Below are 17,779 nucleotides of genomic sequence, written 5' to 3' on the forward strand. Positions count from 1 at the left end.
CCCCCGCCTTCGGGTGGAACAGAGTGTTCATGGATTTTGTGTGGCTCTGACCAAATGCCTGACAGGACTGCTTGAAAAAGAGGAAAGGGCTCTGTCAGTCTTGGCTGAGAAGACAGGGGAATCGCACAGCTCACATCGTGGCCATGTAGGAAACAGAGAAAGGAGGATGCTGACCTGAGAGGCAACATTAAAAGGGTGGGTCCTCTTTGGAAACGAGGTCACAAGTGCAACCGAAGACCATTCTTACCAATCTTCCAGACGATTCTAATTCGAGTCAAGCTGTCAGTGAAGATTCACCATCCCAAGCAGCCAACAGAGAAGTGTTTATTCCTCTCCCTTTGGCTTCCTGAGATGAAAAAGTTGAGTCTAGGGATAAGGTATAGTGATTTGTCTAGAGTCTCAGATACTCAGAAGTCTGAGGCAGGAAGGTTGTTTGAACTTAGAAACTCAAGAGCAGCCTAGGCAGCGTAAATAAGACAATGTCTCAATAAAATAAAGTAAAATAAAATAAAATAAAATTGAGTCCACATGTTCTCATCATCCTAGACACTTCAGATTAGAGCTATGTGGCATCTTAAACACTATAGAAAATCCTTCTCCCCTCAGCCTTTCAGTTCCTATCTCAAGAGAGCAAAGATTCAATGTAACCTAAGTTTCCAGGTTGTTTCCATGAATTTTGGATCATCAAGAAGCTAAGTTAAAAATCTGTGTGTACTTTTAAAAAGTTCTGGGACTGGAGAGATGGCTCAGCGGTTAAGAGCACTGACTGCTCTTCCAGAGGTCCTGAGTTCAATTCCCAGCAACCACATGGTGGCTCACAACCATCTGTAATGGGATCTGATGCCCTCTTCTGGTGTGTCTGAAGACAGCAACACTGTACTCATATGTAAAATAAATTAATCTTAAAAAAAAAAAGTTCTGATAGCCCATCTTCATGAGCTCCTAGTCTCATACTCTGTGGTGGGTTAGGGAGGGCACATGAGCTTCCACACATAACTGAGGAGAGATTGACAATTGGTGGCTGCTAGGAGAGGAGCAGGGGGAGTCAGCTTTCTTTAGGGATATGATTCCTGGTAACTGAACTATGCTTAGGTGGATGTCCCCAGGCCCACGCGTGTATGGGCAACACTGACTGCCCACTAATACCTTTGAAAAAGAATGAGCGTTTGAAATTGGGAGGGGAGCATGAGATAGGATCTAGAAGGAGTTAGAGAAGGGAGGGATATGGTCACAATTAAGATTTTCATTTATTGCTTCTCAATGAATAAAAAATACTCGTAAAACAGTCATGAAGTAGGGGAGGGGCATGAGGGTAGAGGAAATCCAGGAGTTTAGGGGAGGGGAAGGGATGAATATCTTCAAATTATATATATATATATATATATATATATATATATATATATGCGTGTATGAAGTTCTCGAAGAATACATTTTTTTTCTTTTTTCTTTTTTTCGGAGCTGGGGACCGAACCCAGGGCCTTGCGCTTGCTAGGCAAGCGCTCTACCACTGAGCTAAATCCTCAACCCCCAAAGAATACATTTTTAAAAATTTAACTTACCTCTGGCTAGCCTAGGACTCACTATCTAAACCAGGCTAGCCTCCAACTCACTGAGATCCACCAGCCGCTAACTCTTGAATTAGGCATGTCCCCATGCCTAACCATAAAAAACTATTATTTTAAGAAGAAATTAAGAAATTAGAGACTAGCGAGATTGCTCAGCAGTTAAGTATTTGTACTGCTCTTTCAGCACCCACGTCAGGGGGTTCACATTGCCTCTGGCCTCTTCATTTAACCATAATACACAGATATGCATGCATACACATAACTAAAAACAATAATTTTTAAAAAGAAACTACACCGTTACTTTGGGGGGGGACCTCTAGATTTACCTCTTTGGTGATATCGATGATCAGCCCTATCTCAATTTAATTTTAATTTCATTGTTTGATATGTGCCAGTATGGGAGAAAGAACTAGAACTGATTTGAGTAGCAATGTGGGGAAAATCCATGACCCCTTCTTCAACCCAACACTGGGCCTGACTGGGGTCAAGCAGTGGATATAGAGGGTCTATTGGTAGAGGAGCACTGGGGTAAGCAAGGTACTCAGTATGATGGGGAGATAAAGTGAGGGTCCCCCTAGCCTTTGGGGGTCACAGAGAACCTTGAGTGCGAGTTAACAGGGCAAGGCCACGAAAGCGGAAGAAGCAGACGGTAATGTCATCACCGATGAGCACAAAGTCATGGCTGCCGCTTTTCTGCTCAGCCTTTTGCTGCCAAGGCTTTTAGTTTGGTCAGGACTGTGGACATGTGAAAACTGTGTTTGCTGAAGGTGGGCCTGGATGTCAGCTGGGGAAAAAAAGTCAAATAAGTCAGGAACGCTCTGGCTGGTCATGTGGCTCAGCTAACAGCCTGCTTATCTAACGCGCAGGAAGCCGTGGGTTCATTCTTCAGCACAGCATAAACTGAATGTTGTAGAGTATGCTTTTTATATCAGAATTTAGGAGGTACAGTCAGGAGGGGCAAGAGCTCAAGGTCTTCTTACCCAGATGCTTTCTTGAGGAGGCTCCCACTTAGCCAAAGCGCTCAGTTAACCCACTCCTCCTACCCTCTCCAAAGCTCTTACGGTGCCCAAACACCCGGGACATTTCAGCCTATGGGCCTGTACAGCTCTACAACTCACCAGCCAGCGTCCGCCCCCAGCAGATGAGACGCACGCTTGCCAGGAGACCCCAAACCTGTTGTTCCTTCTGGTTAGACTAGTTCTATAATCAAGGTCTTCTACAGAACACCCAACACACACCCCAGCCCCAGGTCCTTTTTGCAGGTAAACATTTCAAGCCGACAGCTTTCCTTTCATTCTCTGCAGCTAATTTTTTTTTAAAATGTGAATGCAGTTGTGCCTCTCAGCTACAGAGATAAGTGCATTTTTATTTTGGAGCCCCGGATACCAGACTGTGAATCCAAAGCCGTGTGCCGGAACATGTCTCCTGGTGGGTGGCTTCGCTGGGAGCCGAGCTGAAGTGTGGACCTGCACGTTTTTTCATTGCTCCCCTTATGCACCCATATGTAGATAGCATGTTGCCTGGCATACTCTAGATCCCCCGGTGGGTGAGTGATGGTTTGCATGAACCCATTAATAGTTTTTTTCTGCCCATTCTGGATTTTGATGCTACCACATTGGGTTAAGCATCCTCAGATATTTGAGACCAAAGGTCTGTGAATATCACATTGCTGATGGCAAGGGAGGGGGTCCAGTGGGAAGCCACTGTCCTAATTCATAACACAGTGTCAGTCAAACATACCCCTTGACTGTGTTGATCAAAAATACACATTTCTGGGCTCCTCTGCCAAAGGAACTGAACCCAAAATAGGGTCTGGGGTATCGGGTAAGCTTCTTATTTAACTCTACTTGAAGCAACATAAGGATACGTCGGCCTGGCTGCTCAGATGTCAAATGTCCAATGCAGGCGCAATGACATGAGCACATTTGCGTGTCATTCTTCACACATGCTGCACTTCCTTTTCCTGTGTATGTATGTCCGGCGTGCATGTGTACTCATGCGTAGGCACATCCATGTGCATGGAGAGGCCAGAGGTTGGTGTCAGGTGTCTAACAGTGATCGATCTTCACTTTACTTCCTGAAGCAGGTTCTCTCATTGAAACCGAGAGTCGGCTTGCCAGCTTGCTCTGCGATCCCTTGTCTCTGCCTAAGCACTTGGATCCAAGATGGCTGCCATGCTCACCCAGGCTTTCATGTGGGCACTAAGGATCCAGGCCTCATGCTTGTGCGGTGGGCGCTTTAACTACTCAGCCACCTCCCCAGCCACAGCCCTCACACATCTCCAGAACCAAAGTGTGGCTTATAAGGGATCACAGCGTGTACTTTTGTATGGTATTTTTCTTCCTTAAGAGAGCACATAACGGGGTTGGGGATTTAGCTCAGTGGTAGAGCGCTTGCCTAGCAAACGCAAGGCCCTGGGTTCGGTCCCCTGCCCTGGAAAAAAAAAAGAAAGAGAGAGAGAGAGAGAGAGAGAGAGAGAGAGAGAGAGAGAGCGCACGTAACATAGTAGCACAGTTACAGCCTGTGGCATCTGAAAGGGGATGGATGTGACATATTGATTATTGTGCTTGTAGACGGTAGAAGAAAGCCCGCCTCTACCAGCAAAGGCCAGATTTTACCGCTTTGGGCTCTCATTTCTCTCTGTATGGCTGGCGTACAAGTCTCTCATGTGTGTATGTTTTACCTGTAGGCTGAAGAGCAGAAATAGTTTGATCACACCTATGCAGCCAGTAGTAATCATGGAACTACCTTTGGGAAATTTAATCACTAAACTCGGGGTTCTGCCTCAAACCCCAACCAAGTACGGTAACAAAAGTTCTGGGAAAGACCTGAATCTGGAAATTTTCATCCCCACTTCCCCGTTTCTGCTTAGCTGTATTTTCTTGAAACTAATTTTCACTTTTGAAGTGGATTTTTATATATGAAGTAGTAGTTTTTTTTTTTTGCAGACGATAATTGCACAAATCAGTGGATTTCATCATGATGTCTTATACACGCATGTGCTGTACATCTTCACACATCTTCGCTGACAGTCTCTCTCGTTCTCTTCCCACTGCTCCCCCTTCCTCTTCCCAAATAGAGTCTCAGTGCTGCTTTCATGTCTTAAAAAAAAAAATCTAGATACTGACTATGAAACAAATCACAGCGATACTCCCCATTCCTCTGTGTGTGTGTGGATCATTTTAGGAGAATTATCTGTCTCTCCTTCCTCTTGTATTCTCTTTTCTTCTCGACTTTTTTGTGTCATGTGGAATCTGTCACTTGGCTAAGTGTCAGCATGAACATCAGGTCAAGTTCAAGGTGAGGCAGTAGAGTCTGAGGTGAGGCAGTAGAGTCTGAGGTGAGGCAGTAGAGTCTGAGGTGAGGCAGTAGAGTCTGAGGTGAGGCAGAAGAGTCTGAGGTGAGGCAGTAGAGTCTGAGGTGAGGCAGTAGTCTGGGTTTCTTTGCACTCAGCTTTTTTGTCTGCCCTGCCTAAGATACTAACCAGGGGTCAAGGTCTAAAAGACCTTCAAGGTGAAGACCAGCAGATCCAAGAGCCACGTGTCACTCTGGTCTTTTATTGGTGGCTCTGTCCGCACGTTGGATGCACCCGTTCTTTGTTGGGGAGGTTGCCACAAGTACTATCAGTATCAGCATCCCAACCCCTACCCACAAGATGCCAGGGAACTCTGACATCTTCTAGATTTTTAAATTTTTAAATGCATTTAGCTGAGCATGGTGGCACTTGCTGGTAATTCCAGCACTTTGGAGGCCGAGGCAGAAGGATTACTGTAAGTTGAAGTCAGCTTGGGTGACATAATGAGTTCTAGGCCAGCCTGGGCTTCTGAATAAGACTGTTCATTGAAAGGGGTTGGGGATTTAGCTCAGTGGTAGAGTACTTGCCTAGGAAGCGCAAGACCCTGGGTTCGGTCCCCAGCTCCGAGAAAAAGAACCAAAAAAAAAAAAAAGACTGTGCATTGAAACAAAAACAAAAAGCATATAGACACTGACAGACGTGGTCAGGAGATATGGAATCACCTCTAACAACTATAAGTCATTGTTCTAATAAACCAGAGGACAAGAAATGTACCTGCTGTGCCATAGCAGTACAATCAAGTTTTATAGGTACTTTAAAAAATATATAGCTCTTTTTCTTTTGTCATGACAGCTGATTACCTGATTAGTGATCAGGTGAAGGGTTTGGGTTTCTGTTTGCTGCTATCGTTGTTTTAAACTTGTTCCTGAAAACAAAACACTTTAGACAATGCAAGAATTAATCCTTGCAGCTGTAGAGTATCCACAGCTGGATTTTTACCAATCTGTCTTGGAGCCAGGAGGCTCATCCCCAGGCAGGAGGAAGCACCAATGTGTGTGACTTGAGATCGCCTGTGTGTGCCTTCGCTGTTGGTGTGGCCCTAGATCACAGCCCCGATTCCTCAGAGTTCCCTGCTTTTTCTTCCTCCTTCCTCCCACCAAAACTGACGTTGAAGAAAGGAGAGGGTGTTTGATCATTAACTGGAACCATCGGCCAAAAGAAAGGGCAGGGGAGAGATGTTAGAACTTGCGAGTGCCCGACATGTACCTGCGTGACCCTGTCTGGTTAGCCAGTAGAAGACATCCCTCCAAGAAGCCAGGGAAACCACGGGAGTTTGCATGGCCGGAGGCTGAGCTTGGCAGGTCAGCGTCTTCTGGGATGCATAACTATGGAGGGTTCATCTGAAAGGCCATACCTGAAATTGGACCATATTTATTTATGGAGTTAATACCTGCCCAGCAGGGAAGCTTAAGGGTGGGGCTAAAATGAGAAGAGAGGTAGCTAACCATGGAGGAACTCAGTGCCTGTTTGATGAATGGATGAATCACTCTTATCAATAAGTGAGCCTTTAAGAAAGAAAGAAATCGAACCACGATATTCAAGGTAGCGCTGATAGGATGGATCGTGGCCCTATTGGCGAAGATGGTCACAGCCACTTCAGCCTCTGAGGTTTTAGCCCCAGGGTAGGTATGTCCTGATCATCTGCTAGGCTCAAAAGGGCTAACCACCAGTAGTGTGCCTGGCTGCAATGTCCAACCCCTCAGCAGCACAAATGCCCTGCACAGCACAAGCAAGGCCACAGCTTTGTGCTTGGCATCCATCCTGGAAATGCAAAACAGGCTTCTTTATTCCAGGCTCCAGGCTCCTGGCTCAAGAGGAACACTGCCTGGCCGTGAAGCATTTTATAGGATTATAACTGGTTGTGAAGGAGAGCTCTGAAAGGTGTTTTGTATTGTTACTTTTAGGGAAACTGCTATTGGGCAGTGTTGTGTCTAAGCTGTAAACAGAGAGAGAGAGGGGGGGGGAAGGAGGGAGAGAGAGAGAGAGAGAGAGAGAGAGAGAGAGAGAGAGAGAGAGTCAGGGCAGGGGGACATGACTGCTTCTCTGCTGGGAGTAATTACCAAGCTGGTCCAGCCTCTCTCAGAATCAGACACTAGCCTGCTTCTCTGTGCTTGAGAGCCCTCTCACAGGACAGCTTATTGCTAACAGTCTTTGGTTACTCACACTCCTACTTAGAGTCCCAGGCAGATTTCCCAAATCCCAAATCAGCAAAGAACAAAGCAGAGGGAAAGGCAAGAAACCTGGAAACTAGGCAGATACTGCACAGGGCAAAAAATACTTTTAAAAATCGTTGGAATATCCCATGGACAGCATACAAAACTTGTACATCCTATCCCAAGTTCCTGGCCTTGTGTATGGGCTTTATTCTAACACACACACACACACACACACACACACACACACACACACATCGTTTATATGTAGTATGTATGTATGTATGTATGCATGCATGCTTAGGAATTTAGAGATGAGAACCGGGGTTGGGGGTTTAGCTCAGTGGTAGAGCGCTTGCCTAGCAAGCACAAGGCCCTGGGTTCGGTCCCCAGCTCCGGAAAAAAAAAAAAAAAAAAAAAGTAGAGATGAGAACCCCATTTTGGGTGGTCAAACCTTCAGTCTATGAGAACTTGGAAAATCAGAACCCAAGGTTACTGAGCTCTCCATCACACTCATTTTGTGGCACGATTTAAATAGTTCTGTCGATTTGCAATTCTCTCTTTCTCCCTCCCTCTTTCTCTACTACACCCAGAGGAATAGTAAAAAGCAACATGAGTTTGATGCATGTATGCTAGTCACTGATTCTATGGTTCCTAGTGTTTTTTAAGAAAGGCAAAAAAGTCTTAAGAGAAAATGAAATGTATATGGTAAGCTTCTTATTAATATGATTGCTATTTGGTGTCCAGTAATTAAACTTGACGTTCAATTTCCCTTCTCCATTTTCACATGCACTTGTATGAGTGTGTGTGTGTGTGTGTGTGTGTGTGTGTGTGTGTGTGTGTGTGTGTGTAGTGTGTGTGTTCCCGTGCATGTGGGTGTCAGTGAAGGTCAGAAGAGGCTATGAGATCCTCTGGAGCTGGATGTATAGGTGGTTTTGAGCTACCTGATGTGGGTGCTGGGAATTAAACTCGAATCCTCTAAAAAGGAAACAAGTGCTTTTAACTGGTGTGCTCTCTCTGCCACTCCCTCCCCCCACACACACCCATTTCTAAGGGCTCATTTACTATCACCAGGTAGTTTTGGTGTGTCACACCGCCTGGTCAGAATGCTGAAGAAAACACCCCAATATGAGAGCTGTGGGAATCTCTTGCAGGGAATTCCCCATCGAGGGCTGTAAGTGTATTTTCCAACTGGAGAGCAAGGCCCAGTACTTCATTTGGGATCAAAGTTCATTACCAAATGAACTGTTGATGCCCAGGGTCTTGTGGTGGAGATTGTGGGTGAGCCCTGGAGGAACAGGGAAAGGATAAAGGAAAAGAGGCTGTGGGTGCTTTGGCTCTGGGACATGTCACTACCTCTGGTCTGGCTTGCTTGGGCACCCTGGAGATGGGGTTCCCTTTGCTCCAGCAGCACATTTGGCTACGCTTGCAGGGAGTATGACTGTGTGGTGGGGATGTCATTAGGGAAAGTCAGTGGTTGTCATAGGCTCCTTCCCACTCCACACTTCTTTGGCTGCAGCTTTCTTCCTATTGCTTCAGGTTGTGTACTTAGAAAGAAAACCACAGCTTCCTCTTGTCTCGTCAGAACCCACTCATTTAGGAGCCCTGTTCACACATATGCTTCTTCCCGTATCCAAAGGCAGTCCATTCGTCTGCTATCTAGTTGGGCAAGATAATGGGTGGGTTTAGGGCCAGGGTGTGGGTTTGGTACCTGAGGTGGAAGATCCACACGTTAAGCAGTTTCTCACCAGGGAAAGTAGGAACTGCTGGGTTCTGACCTCATCTGGAAGCAGAGAATGTCTAAGCAGGATCTATTTCTCCATCACACTGCCTCCCTCACACCCCAACAGCAAAAACAAGACTCGGTAGCTCCCTGTAACAGCACTTGCTGTACGAGGCCATTCACTGGAGGATGGAAAGATACTACAGGGAAGTTTACAAGAAATGTTATTTGGAGGAAATGATAACTTTAAGAAAATTAATTTCTTCTTTCCCCTGGGTGACATGCGAACATAGTTTTCTTTTAAGACGTTGAAAATTGTTACTGTAACTGTAAAGCCTCTTTGTTGACTATCACTACCTTTTCTATCTCAGATGTTTCTTCTCCTCTGCCACCAGGGACAGTGTAAGTTTGTCTCAGATTTTTCTAGACATTAAATGTTGTTGACCTACAAGTATGTCTTTATAGAAAATATCAAGAAAGAAACAAAGAAACAAAGAAGCAAAGAAAGAGAAGGAAGAAGGAAAGTATTCTTTTGTAGATGTGTTTTGATCACAGACTGTTCTACTGCTTTGATTCCGCACTGTTATATTTTGGATGCAGGAACTGAACTCAGAGCCCCACACTTGCTAACTATTCTTCAAAAGGCCAGCCTTTTACTTTTCGAACTGAGGCCAGCATCAAGGAGATCTTTCAGTGCCCCACCCATAGACCCATCTCCTTTCTGATCGCTATGGGGTGGTGTTCTATAATTAGAAAAGTTTACTTAAAGTACTCTTACCAAAGACCGTTGCCATTGTTTCTAGTTTTTTGTTTGTTTGTTTGTTTTTTACTGACTGGTCAGGGCTGCAGCAACGCCCTTTTAATTGCTTCTTGGGCATTTACAACGTCAGTGTTTCCCTTAGAAAAGATCCCCCAAAACGTGATCTTTGCTTTAGACTGGAAACAGACTGAATCAGTCCAGCGTGGGTGTAGGGGCGTGAGTGTAGGCACGTGGGAGGGGGAAGAGGATGGTTAGAGGGGACTCCATATGTGGTGGAAAGTATTTGTCTCTCGGCTGTGGAGGTTGGTTACGCGGTGCTTTTTGAACTGCACACTTAAAGTGGGCGCATTTAACTGTTTGGACTGCTTTTACCCTACTAACGCTCACTTTTAAAAAAGGACCGCCAGGGCTATGTAGAGAAACCCTGCACACACCCCGCCTACGCCTCAAAATGATTCTGGCTTGGGCCTTGCCCCCTCGCTCCCGGGCCTCCTTGCTACAAACTGTTCTTCCACGAATGGAGTTGCCTGGGGTCTGGTGGCTCAACGCGCGTGTTCCCTGAGGTCCCCAAAGTTGGCAGAACCGCCCCAGCCCCACGAGGCGTCTACACGTCCGCACCTGGCGTTCCTAGGAGGGCGGGGTGGTCCTCTCTAGTCCCGCCCATCCGCCCTCCCTCCGTGGGCGTGGCTTACAGCGGCCCGCCCTCCCGGTGGAGCCAGGCATCAGGTCCAGCCTGCTAGAAGCCGTTGTAGGTGTTCGCGTCGCCGCCGCCGGCATCGTGGAGCTCGGGCCCTCTTTTACCCGGGATTTTTGTTGTCGCCTGGGATCAGCGGTGACATCGCAAAGGGCAGGCCCGGCAGCTGCCATGGTGGCCAAGGATTACCCCTTCTACCTCACTGTCAAGAGGGCAAACTGCAGCTTGGAGGCGCCCCTGGGCAGCGGGGTGGCCAAGGACGAGGTAGGACGCGCCCTCCACACACCTGCACCTCGGGCTTCTCCGCCACCTCACCTTGTATACCGCACACTTTCTCTCCATCTCCCCGGAGTGCTGCGCTTCTCCGGATCGCCCCTTCAAATGCTCCCTCTCGCCTTCTCTTGGCTCCTCTATCCCTGCCCCTCTCTCCCTGCGCCCGGGAACCGCAGTTTCCTGACGCTGCCTCTCTCCTACTGGAGAGTCCGGCAGACAGAACTCCAGTCTCTGTCTAGAGCCCGCAAAGGCATCTACCTACCGCTGCCCTGTTAGGGAGGCCTGGGTGTCAGGAAGAGCCCCTCGTAAAGCAATGTGTCCCCGTCCTCGGTCGGGGTTAAGAGAGCCTAAGTTCTTTGAGACCGGTTCAGATATCTCACCAGACACACTTGGTTTTGTAGCTGTTTGAGAGCAAGGGCAGGACAGAGCACCTTTACTTGTCAAAAGTAACCAATAAAGGAGGTTGGAGGAAGAGTGTCGTTCATTTTGGGTCTAAGCTAAAAGAGTAATTGAGGCTGAAAATGAGCTATACGCTGGTGAATTCGCTGTCTTAAAGACTAGAAACAGTTCCCTTTCTGGGAACTTGGGCGCAGGGAGAGAGGCAGTGCCCTTGGGTAATTGAGGGAGTCCTCTCAGTTTGGTTTTCTTAAGCTTTCCCCTCCCGCCCCCGTGTGCTCTGTCTCTGGCAAGTTGCTGACTGCCCTTAAAAGAGTTAGTAGGTTAAGCTGGGGGAGAAGACTATTCTCGTACTTTTTCAGGGTTTTAGAGAAGACAGTTGCCTTATCAGATCCTAGCCTTGCTGTGGTGGCGTCTATAGCACCAGCTAATCATCCCCCCCCCCCGTGTGTGTGTGTGTGTGTGTGTGTGTGTGTGTGTGTGTGTGTGTGTGTTCTCCACTTTCCTCTGCCTCACTCTGAGAACCACCAAGACGGGGGGGGGGGGGCGGGTGGGCAGTGGTGGTGCTGGAGGCAGATGTGTGTCCCGCCCAGTCACTGCACGGTTGGTTCCACCTATGCGACACATGTAGGTCTGTCTGCTCAGTGTGTGCCCTTGACTCTGAATTCTGTATAGGTGTATTTGGAGATTCATTTCCTCCAACAGTGCCTCCTTGCAGCAGGACTCTGCCAGGCTCTGGTTATACAAGATAAAACCCTCTCCTTTCCGTAGCTAGTTGAATATTTGTAGAGCTCGTAGTCTCAGCAGCTATGGAAGTGTGACGGGTTCTCATCTGTTTGGACAGGGTGGTACCTTCCTGGGGTTCAGGTTGTTACTGCCTGGGTTAGATATGAGTTTTCAGTAGGGATGGGGCTGGTGGCTTCTCAGACTTCTGGGAGGAAAAAAAAAGCATAGCCAGTTCGGTTAATAAACTAAAATGGGTCAGAGAAGATCATAGTGAAAATAGTTGTGAATTCTGACCGGGCTTTGCTCTTTTTGTCCTGTGTTTTGGAGTCCTGTGGTAAAGGCTTAAGTGAAGCTGCCTGCTTATTCTTTTCTTGTTAGTCATGGTCTGTAGATATGTGCTCTAGCATTTCGTGAACTGTTATGCTAATTTTCCTCATCACTAATATTTTTATATTCCCTTTGTGGGGATGTACTTGTGTGAAAACAAGGATGGGAGGTGAATGCTTTTGGGGAATATTGGTAAGTATTTTTCAGGGATCACCACTGAGTTGTATTAATATAATTATTTTTACCATAATAAAAGTACACTTGACACAACTTGAGACAGAGATAGATGTCTCCAACTTCATTGGTCAGGTATAAATAGCTTCCCAGTAATGGAGATGGACAAGGTTGGAAAAAGAAACTTAAGTGGGTTTCAGGGGAAGTTTTCTTGTTTCTGTCTGCACAAAGGGCGACTGAACAGAAATATATTTTCTGCCGGTAGGTGTCGCCAGTATTTATAAATGTCTAAAAACAACCACTAAAACCCACGTTCACTTACTGCCTTTTAAGAAAAACAAGATTATATAATTGTTTATAAAATAGATATTGTTAAGTCCTGTGAATGTTTCTTTTTTGAGAAACTTTGTTTCTTTGTAAAAAGAAGATAATGAAAGGAAGCCTGTCTCTCTGAAGGCCTTCTTGCGATGACAGGACTCGTTGACCTTCAGGGTAGTTGTGGCTGAGCACCTGTGCCAGCCACCATGCGTGATGGCTGTTCCTCCTGAGCACATTCTAGGGAGAACTGCGTGCAGCATGGCCTCGGCTGGTTTCTTCTAGTACTCAGTCACCAGCAACTTTCTGTTCACCTAACAGAAAAGTCAGCGGGGAGCAGGTCACCAGATGACATCTATCTGAGTAAAAATGCTGAAAAAATTCTCTTCAGGGTTTAATTTAAATGCTTCTTTTTAAAGTTTTATTGGTAGTTCCCAGTGGAAGTAAAAAAAAAAGATACATGTTTAAATTTTTTCTTTAAACTGTCCATTTTAAACTTTAAAAAGTATTCTGCATAGGTTATGATAGTGCCTGCCTGATATTTTGTATCAACTAATAAAATAGTGCTTGTTACTCTGACATTTCTTATGGGCATATGGGTTAGATTGCAAATACTGCTTCTTAATCTGGCATTTCTTATGGGTATATAAGTTTGATTGCAAATGTTTAAATGTGACGCCTCTGATTAGCTAGTCATGAAACCCTTCAGCTCTAATCATTACTGTGAGGTGTGAAGAGCTTGGCACATAGCTTTGGACTTTCACAGAAGATTGTCACATGACATGAGCGGTTTCATTAAAGCAATTTTGCTCAATTTGTCTCCATTTTCATGGTCATGAAAACTTTGATCACTTCCTCTATTGGGAGGAAGGGCTCACTCCCGGACTGCTGGGTGCTCAGAGGACCTTATCCGTTCCCTAAAAGGAAAGCTGATACCGATAATGAACCAGGCTGATTATCAGTTGAAAATCTGTTTCTCTAGGGTGACGTTTACTTAAGTAGGAGATTCAGTAGCCAAGCCTGGTTAAGGAAGGTAGACTGGGGAGCAGGCTTTTAAGAGTTATAGGTCAGCATTATGTTTACTATTTGTGTGTGTGTGTGTGTGTGTGTGTGTGTGTGTGTGTGTGTGTGTGTGTGTGTATGCATACCTGCAAATTCCGGCATGTGAAATGTTGAACAATCTGGGGGTTGGATTCAGGTCATCAGGTTTGTATATCTGTTACTCTTACCTGCTAATCCGTCCCCACTGGTCCTCAATTTCATTTTCAGTGGAAATCCAGACATTTTCTTGTGTAAGGCTTGGCGTCCTGGCAGACTGCTCACTTTGGGCATAGATGTGTTGCTTGGTGTCAGGCCTCATTTGGTTGATGTTATTTCTAGCCATTGCTTCATCTCTCGGTGCTTATAAAAATTTCAGTGCATAGGTAATAGGTGTAGTTCATGAGTAGCTGAGTGTTACCTTGGGCTCCCAAAAGTATGGGTTCTAGTTTTGACTCAATCAGTCATAGTCCTGTGAATAATGGCCTACAGTGGATATAAAATTATAGCATTCTACCCTCTTTCTAATTCTCTCCACGCCTGGATCTCTCTTAAGACTCCTTGCAGCTCATCACAAAACATGCTTTAAATTCCAGCTTTGGGAATAAGGACACCGAAGAGAGGTGACCTGGAGATAAATACAAAGAAAATCTCCCCTGATCCAAGATTCAATACCAGATTTTCTGATGGATTTAGCCCAGTGTTCAGTACTTAAAACCTCTAATGGGAAAAAAATGAAGGCATATCAAGACAGACATTTAAAATGCCCCAAGTAAATATCGTCTTTTAAATATGTAACAGTAACCTTATAACTGAGACTGGGCGTCTGAAGCTTTAGCTGCAGGGCAAGCTGGGCCCTGTGTTGTTCTGTGATTTGTGCCTCCCCCAGTCAACAACTGTATTAGAAAGTTGTACCCACTTGGAGGTGCACTCCTTGAGTGCCAGAGCTATCGGATCCCTGGTTGCCTGTGCTTAGCTTTTCTTGGAATCTGCATCATGTAGTATTGAACTGACAATATATATGGCCGAATGCATGCAAACAGTCATGGTAGCCATTATAACTAAACCCTAAAACTTATTTAGATGGCTTAGCAGGCCTCAGATTTTACTGGGTGGAAAGCTGCATAGTTACCCAGCGAGAGGTCATTACTCACTGGCAGTTCTGATTATGGTCACTAGGATATATTGCTTGTTCATCTGGAAGGGTGTCTTGCATATACGGTTCTCCAAGATGAGCATAGAGTGGATAAGATGTATTAGAGGAAGGGAAGTTAATGTTATACATGAGGACTTTTAGGCTGTTCAAGGCGCTGACTCCGGAATAAGACGATCTGAGTTCCTTGTCTTTCCTAGTGCCTGATAGTGGAGTGACTTGGGCAAACCATTGTGCCTCTCCGAGCATCAGTTTCCTTGATGATAAAATGGAGGTGATGAGAGTGACCTTTAGTGAAGGTCAAATGGGATAATTTGCGCCCGCACATGGTAATCTCAGTGAGTAGTATCTAGCCTGGTGTGGTGACTCACACCTGAAATCTGAGCTCTAGGAGGTGGGGAAGTATTTGTGAGTTCAGAGCAAGCCTGGATTACAAATCAAGCCTGTGTCAAAAAAAGAAAAGAAGGAAATCATGCGCGTTACCCTCGTTAATGAATACTGTTTCATGCATAGCCATGCATGGGGGCTCCAAGCGTATGACAAATGCCCTTCACTTTGATCACGATCACAGTGATCGTATGAGGTTAGAGCTACCCTCTGTCTTTGTTAGGGTGACTACTGCTGTGATGAAACACCGTGACATGGAATTTGGTAATTCCAACTCCATGTGTCTCAAGACCACAGAGCAGATCTCTACCAGAACTCTCCATGTCCAGCAATGTGAAACTGACAGCGGCCAGTTCTTCTGTGAAGGCATGGAGGCGAAAGGGTTTATTTGACTTCTATTTTCGCATCACAGTTCATCTAAGTCAGGGCAGAAACTCGGAGGCAGGAGCTGATGCAGAGGTCATGGAGGGGTGCTGCTTACTGGCTTGCTCCTCATGGCTTACTTTCTTAATAGAACCCAGGACCACCAGCCCAGGGATGGCACCACCTATTGATTGGGTCCTCCTACATCAATCACTAAGAAAATGTCCCACAGGCCTGGGTACAGCCCTATCTTTTTTTTTTTTTTTTAGTTCTTTTTTTCGGAGCTGGGGACCGAACCCAGGGCCTTACGCTTCCTAGGTAAGCGCTCTACCACTGAGCTAAATCCCCAGCCCCGGTACAGCCCTATCTTATGGAGGCATTTTCTTAATTGAGGTTCCCTCCTCTCAAGTGACTTTAGGATGTGTCAACTTGACATAAAACTTTCTAAAACACATCCTGTGTTGTAGAAAGAAGGAAAGACTCTGAGAAAGATGTCATGGCTGAACTATGTGGTAAAGGCTCCAAGACTCACAGCTTAGTCTGACTGTGAAGTCTGTACTTTCCCAACCACATCACATTGCCACAAAACGACTAAATCACTGGTGTCCTTACCGCGCGGCACATGAAGGATGAACCTGCCTGACCCAGAAATTACCTCTCGATCCAAGGCTCATTCTTTCCGCGGTGAGTGAGAGACCCAACCTCCAGTCAGTACTTCTGTGGCCCACCCACTTCATAGAGTAGCAAGCCCTGCTTGGGAGGATTTTGGTAATTCCAACTCCATGTGTCTCAAGACCACAGAGCAGATCTCTACCAGAACGCTCCATGTCCAGCAATGTGAAACTGACAGCAGCCAGTTCTTTGTGAGTCATTTCGCCTATCCACATGAGCCACCAGCCTTCCTTCCACATAAACCAGTAATCAGGGCTCAACTACCATCTGGTTTCTTTTCTTTCTTTGAAATTGCGTCCTTTTTAATTTTTAAGGACACCCTTAATTGTGTACCAGTACCACTGTTTTTATAACAGATGAATGAAGATAAATTACTGATCCCATCCTAATCTTGCAAGCCCTCTGTGAATTTGTTATCAATGGTGCATTTGTGTACGAGGGGCGCCTTCATTGGTGATGTATGTGATTGGTTGCCTTGTATAGTTTGTCACGTGAAGAACTTGCTGTGACTGCATTTCTCCTTGTGTCAGGTCAGATGCTGTTGGCAGCAAAGGCCAGAGGTTTCTAATGCTCTCCCATCCCCCATTTTCCCCCTTTTGGCTTCCCCATTTTTGGTTTTGGCATAAAGGAGCTACTGGCTTAGAAGGAGCTGTTAAGTATGATAGGCTTGTGAACCTTCAGCTGGCTAGGAAGAGTGCTCCCCTTTAAGTCTAGGAACACTTGAACATGTTCCCCTGAGCTTGGGCCATTGTGTTCTTTTTCAAGAAGGCAGCCTTGGTTATTAGTAAACTTCAATTAATTGGAGCCGAACCAGAAGGCTTAACAGTAAATGCATTGGTCTTTTTTGTTTTCCTGGCTCTTACGTTGAAGAGGAAAGGAGAAGCAAAACAGGCTTTGCTTCCAGGGACTTAAGAAACAAATAGAACCAGCTAGGGAAATGACCCAGGTCACTGCAGTAGAGTACCCTGGTCTGTTGAGAACAGGTTTCTGGATGTATTCAGTCTCTGCTTAGCACTTCCTGGGGGAGAGAGCTCACAGTATGTGAGACCATCTTCTGCCTTTGCTCAGTGTGGTTCCTGAGAAGATCCTCTGACTGTAGCACTGCTTTTCAGAGCTGTTACCCTATAGTGTACTTTCTCATTTATCTTAGATGTTTGAAAATTGATGTTGCTTTCCTGATCCCTGCCGGTTCACGGCCTTTTCCACAATCCACCCCAGTGTGTTCATTCTGTCTCCTTGTTTGTTCTTATTTTACCTGGACATCCTAATTGTGTCCAGAAATCCTGAGTATTGATCAACCCAGAAATACTATAATTACATCATTATGATGTTAAATCAACAAGTTTCTTTTTATGTAATATGTTTCCTTAAGAGAAGTAGAAGGATATCTTGAAAAATATTTTAGAAATAAAAACGACAGGGCTAAGATTAGTATCTCTGTCACCTAAGAAATCCATACGGGTATAAAATAGTCTGTTGACAGATAGGCAAAGGACAAGAATAGGCGGTTCACGTGCAAAGAACCAAAGGCTAAGATTGTTTTAAATGTTCACCTTAACAGAAATTATAATTCATACCCTAATAATAATATTATGGCTGTTTCATAGACATGATAAAACACAGTACTGTAGATATTGTCTAATAATGCAAATTTTTTGTGTGCATACTGAAAGATAGAAGACTGTGTTTTGCACTTGTAATCCCA

At 45.5% G+C, this 17,779-nt stretch overlaps 1 protein-coding gene across 5 annotated transcripts in view; it reads left to right on the forward strand.

Annotated features, from left to right (window-relative positions):
* Positions 1-17,779, forward strand: part of Arhgef3 (Rho guanine nucleotide exchange factor 3) — a 280,324-nt gene that overhangs the window by 200,600 nt on the left and 61,945 nt on the right. Inside the window, exon 1 of one of the 5 annotated variants that reach the window (NM_001106061.1) lies at positions 10,301-10,514. The exons of the other annotated variants lie outside the window; for them this stretch is intronic. Within the exon in view, the coding sequence (NP_001099531.1) occupies positions 10,422-10,514 (93 nt within the window). The 5' untranslated portion in view covers positions 10,301-10,421. Of the gene's footprint in view, positions 1-10,300; positions 10,515-17,779 lie in introns of those variants that run through there. 5 annotated transcript variants of the gene reach the window in all.

This window comes from Rattus norvegicus, chromosome 16, assembly GCF_036323735.1.
Source record: "Rattus norvegicus strain BN/NHsdMcwi chromosome 16, GRCr8, whole genome shotgun sequence".
NCBI lineage: Eukaryota > Metazoa > Chordata > Mammalia > Rodentia > Muridae > Rattus > Rattus norvegicus.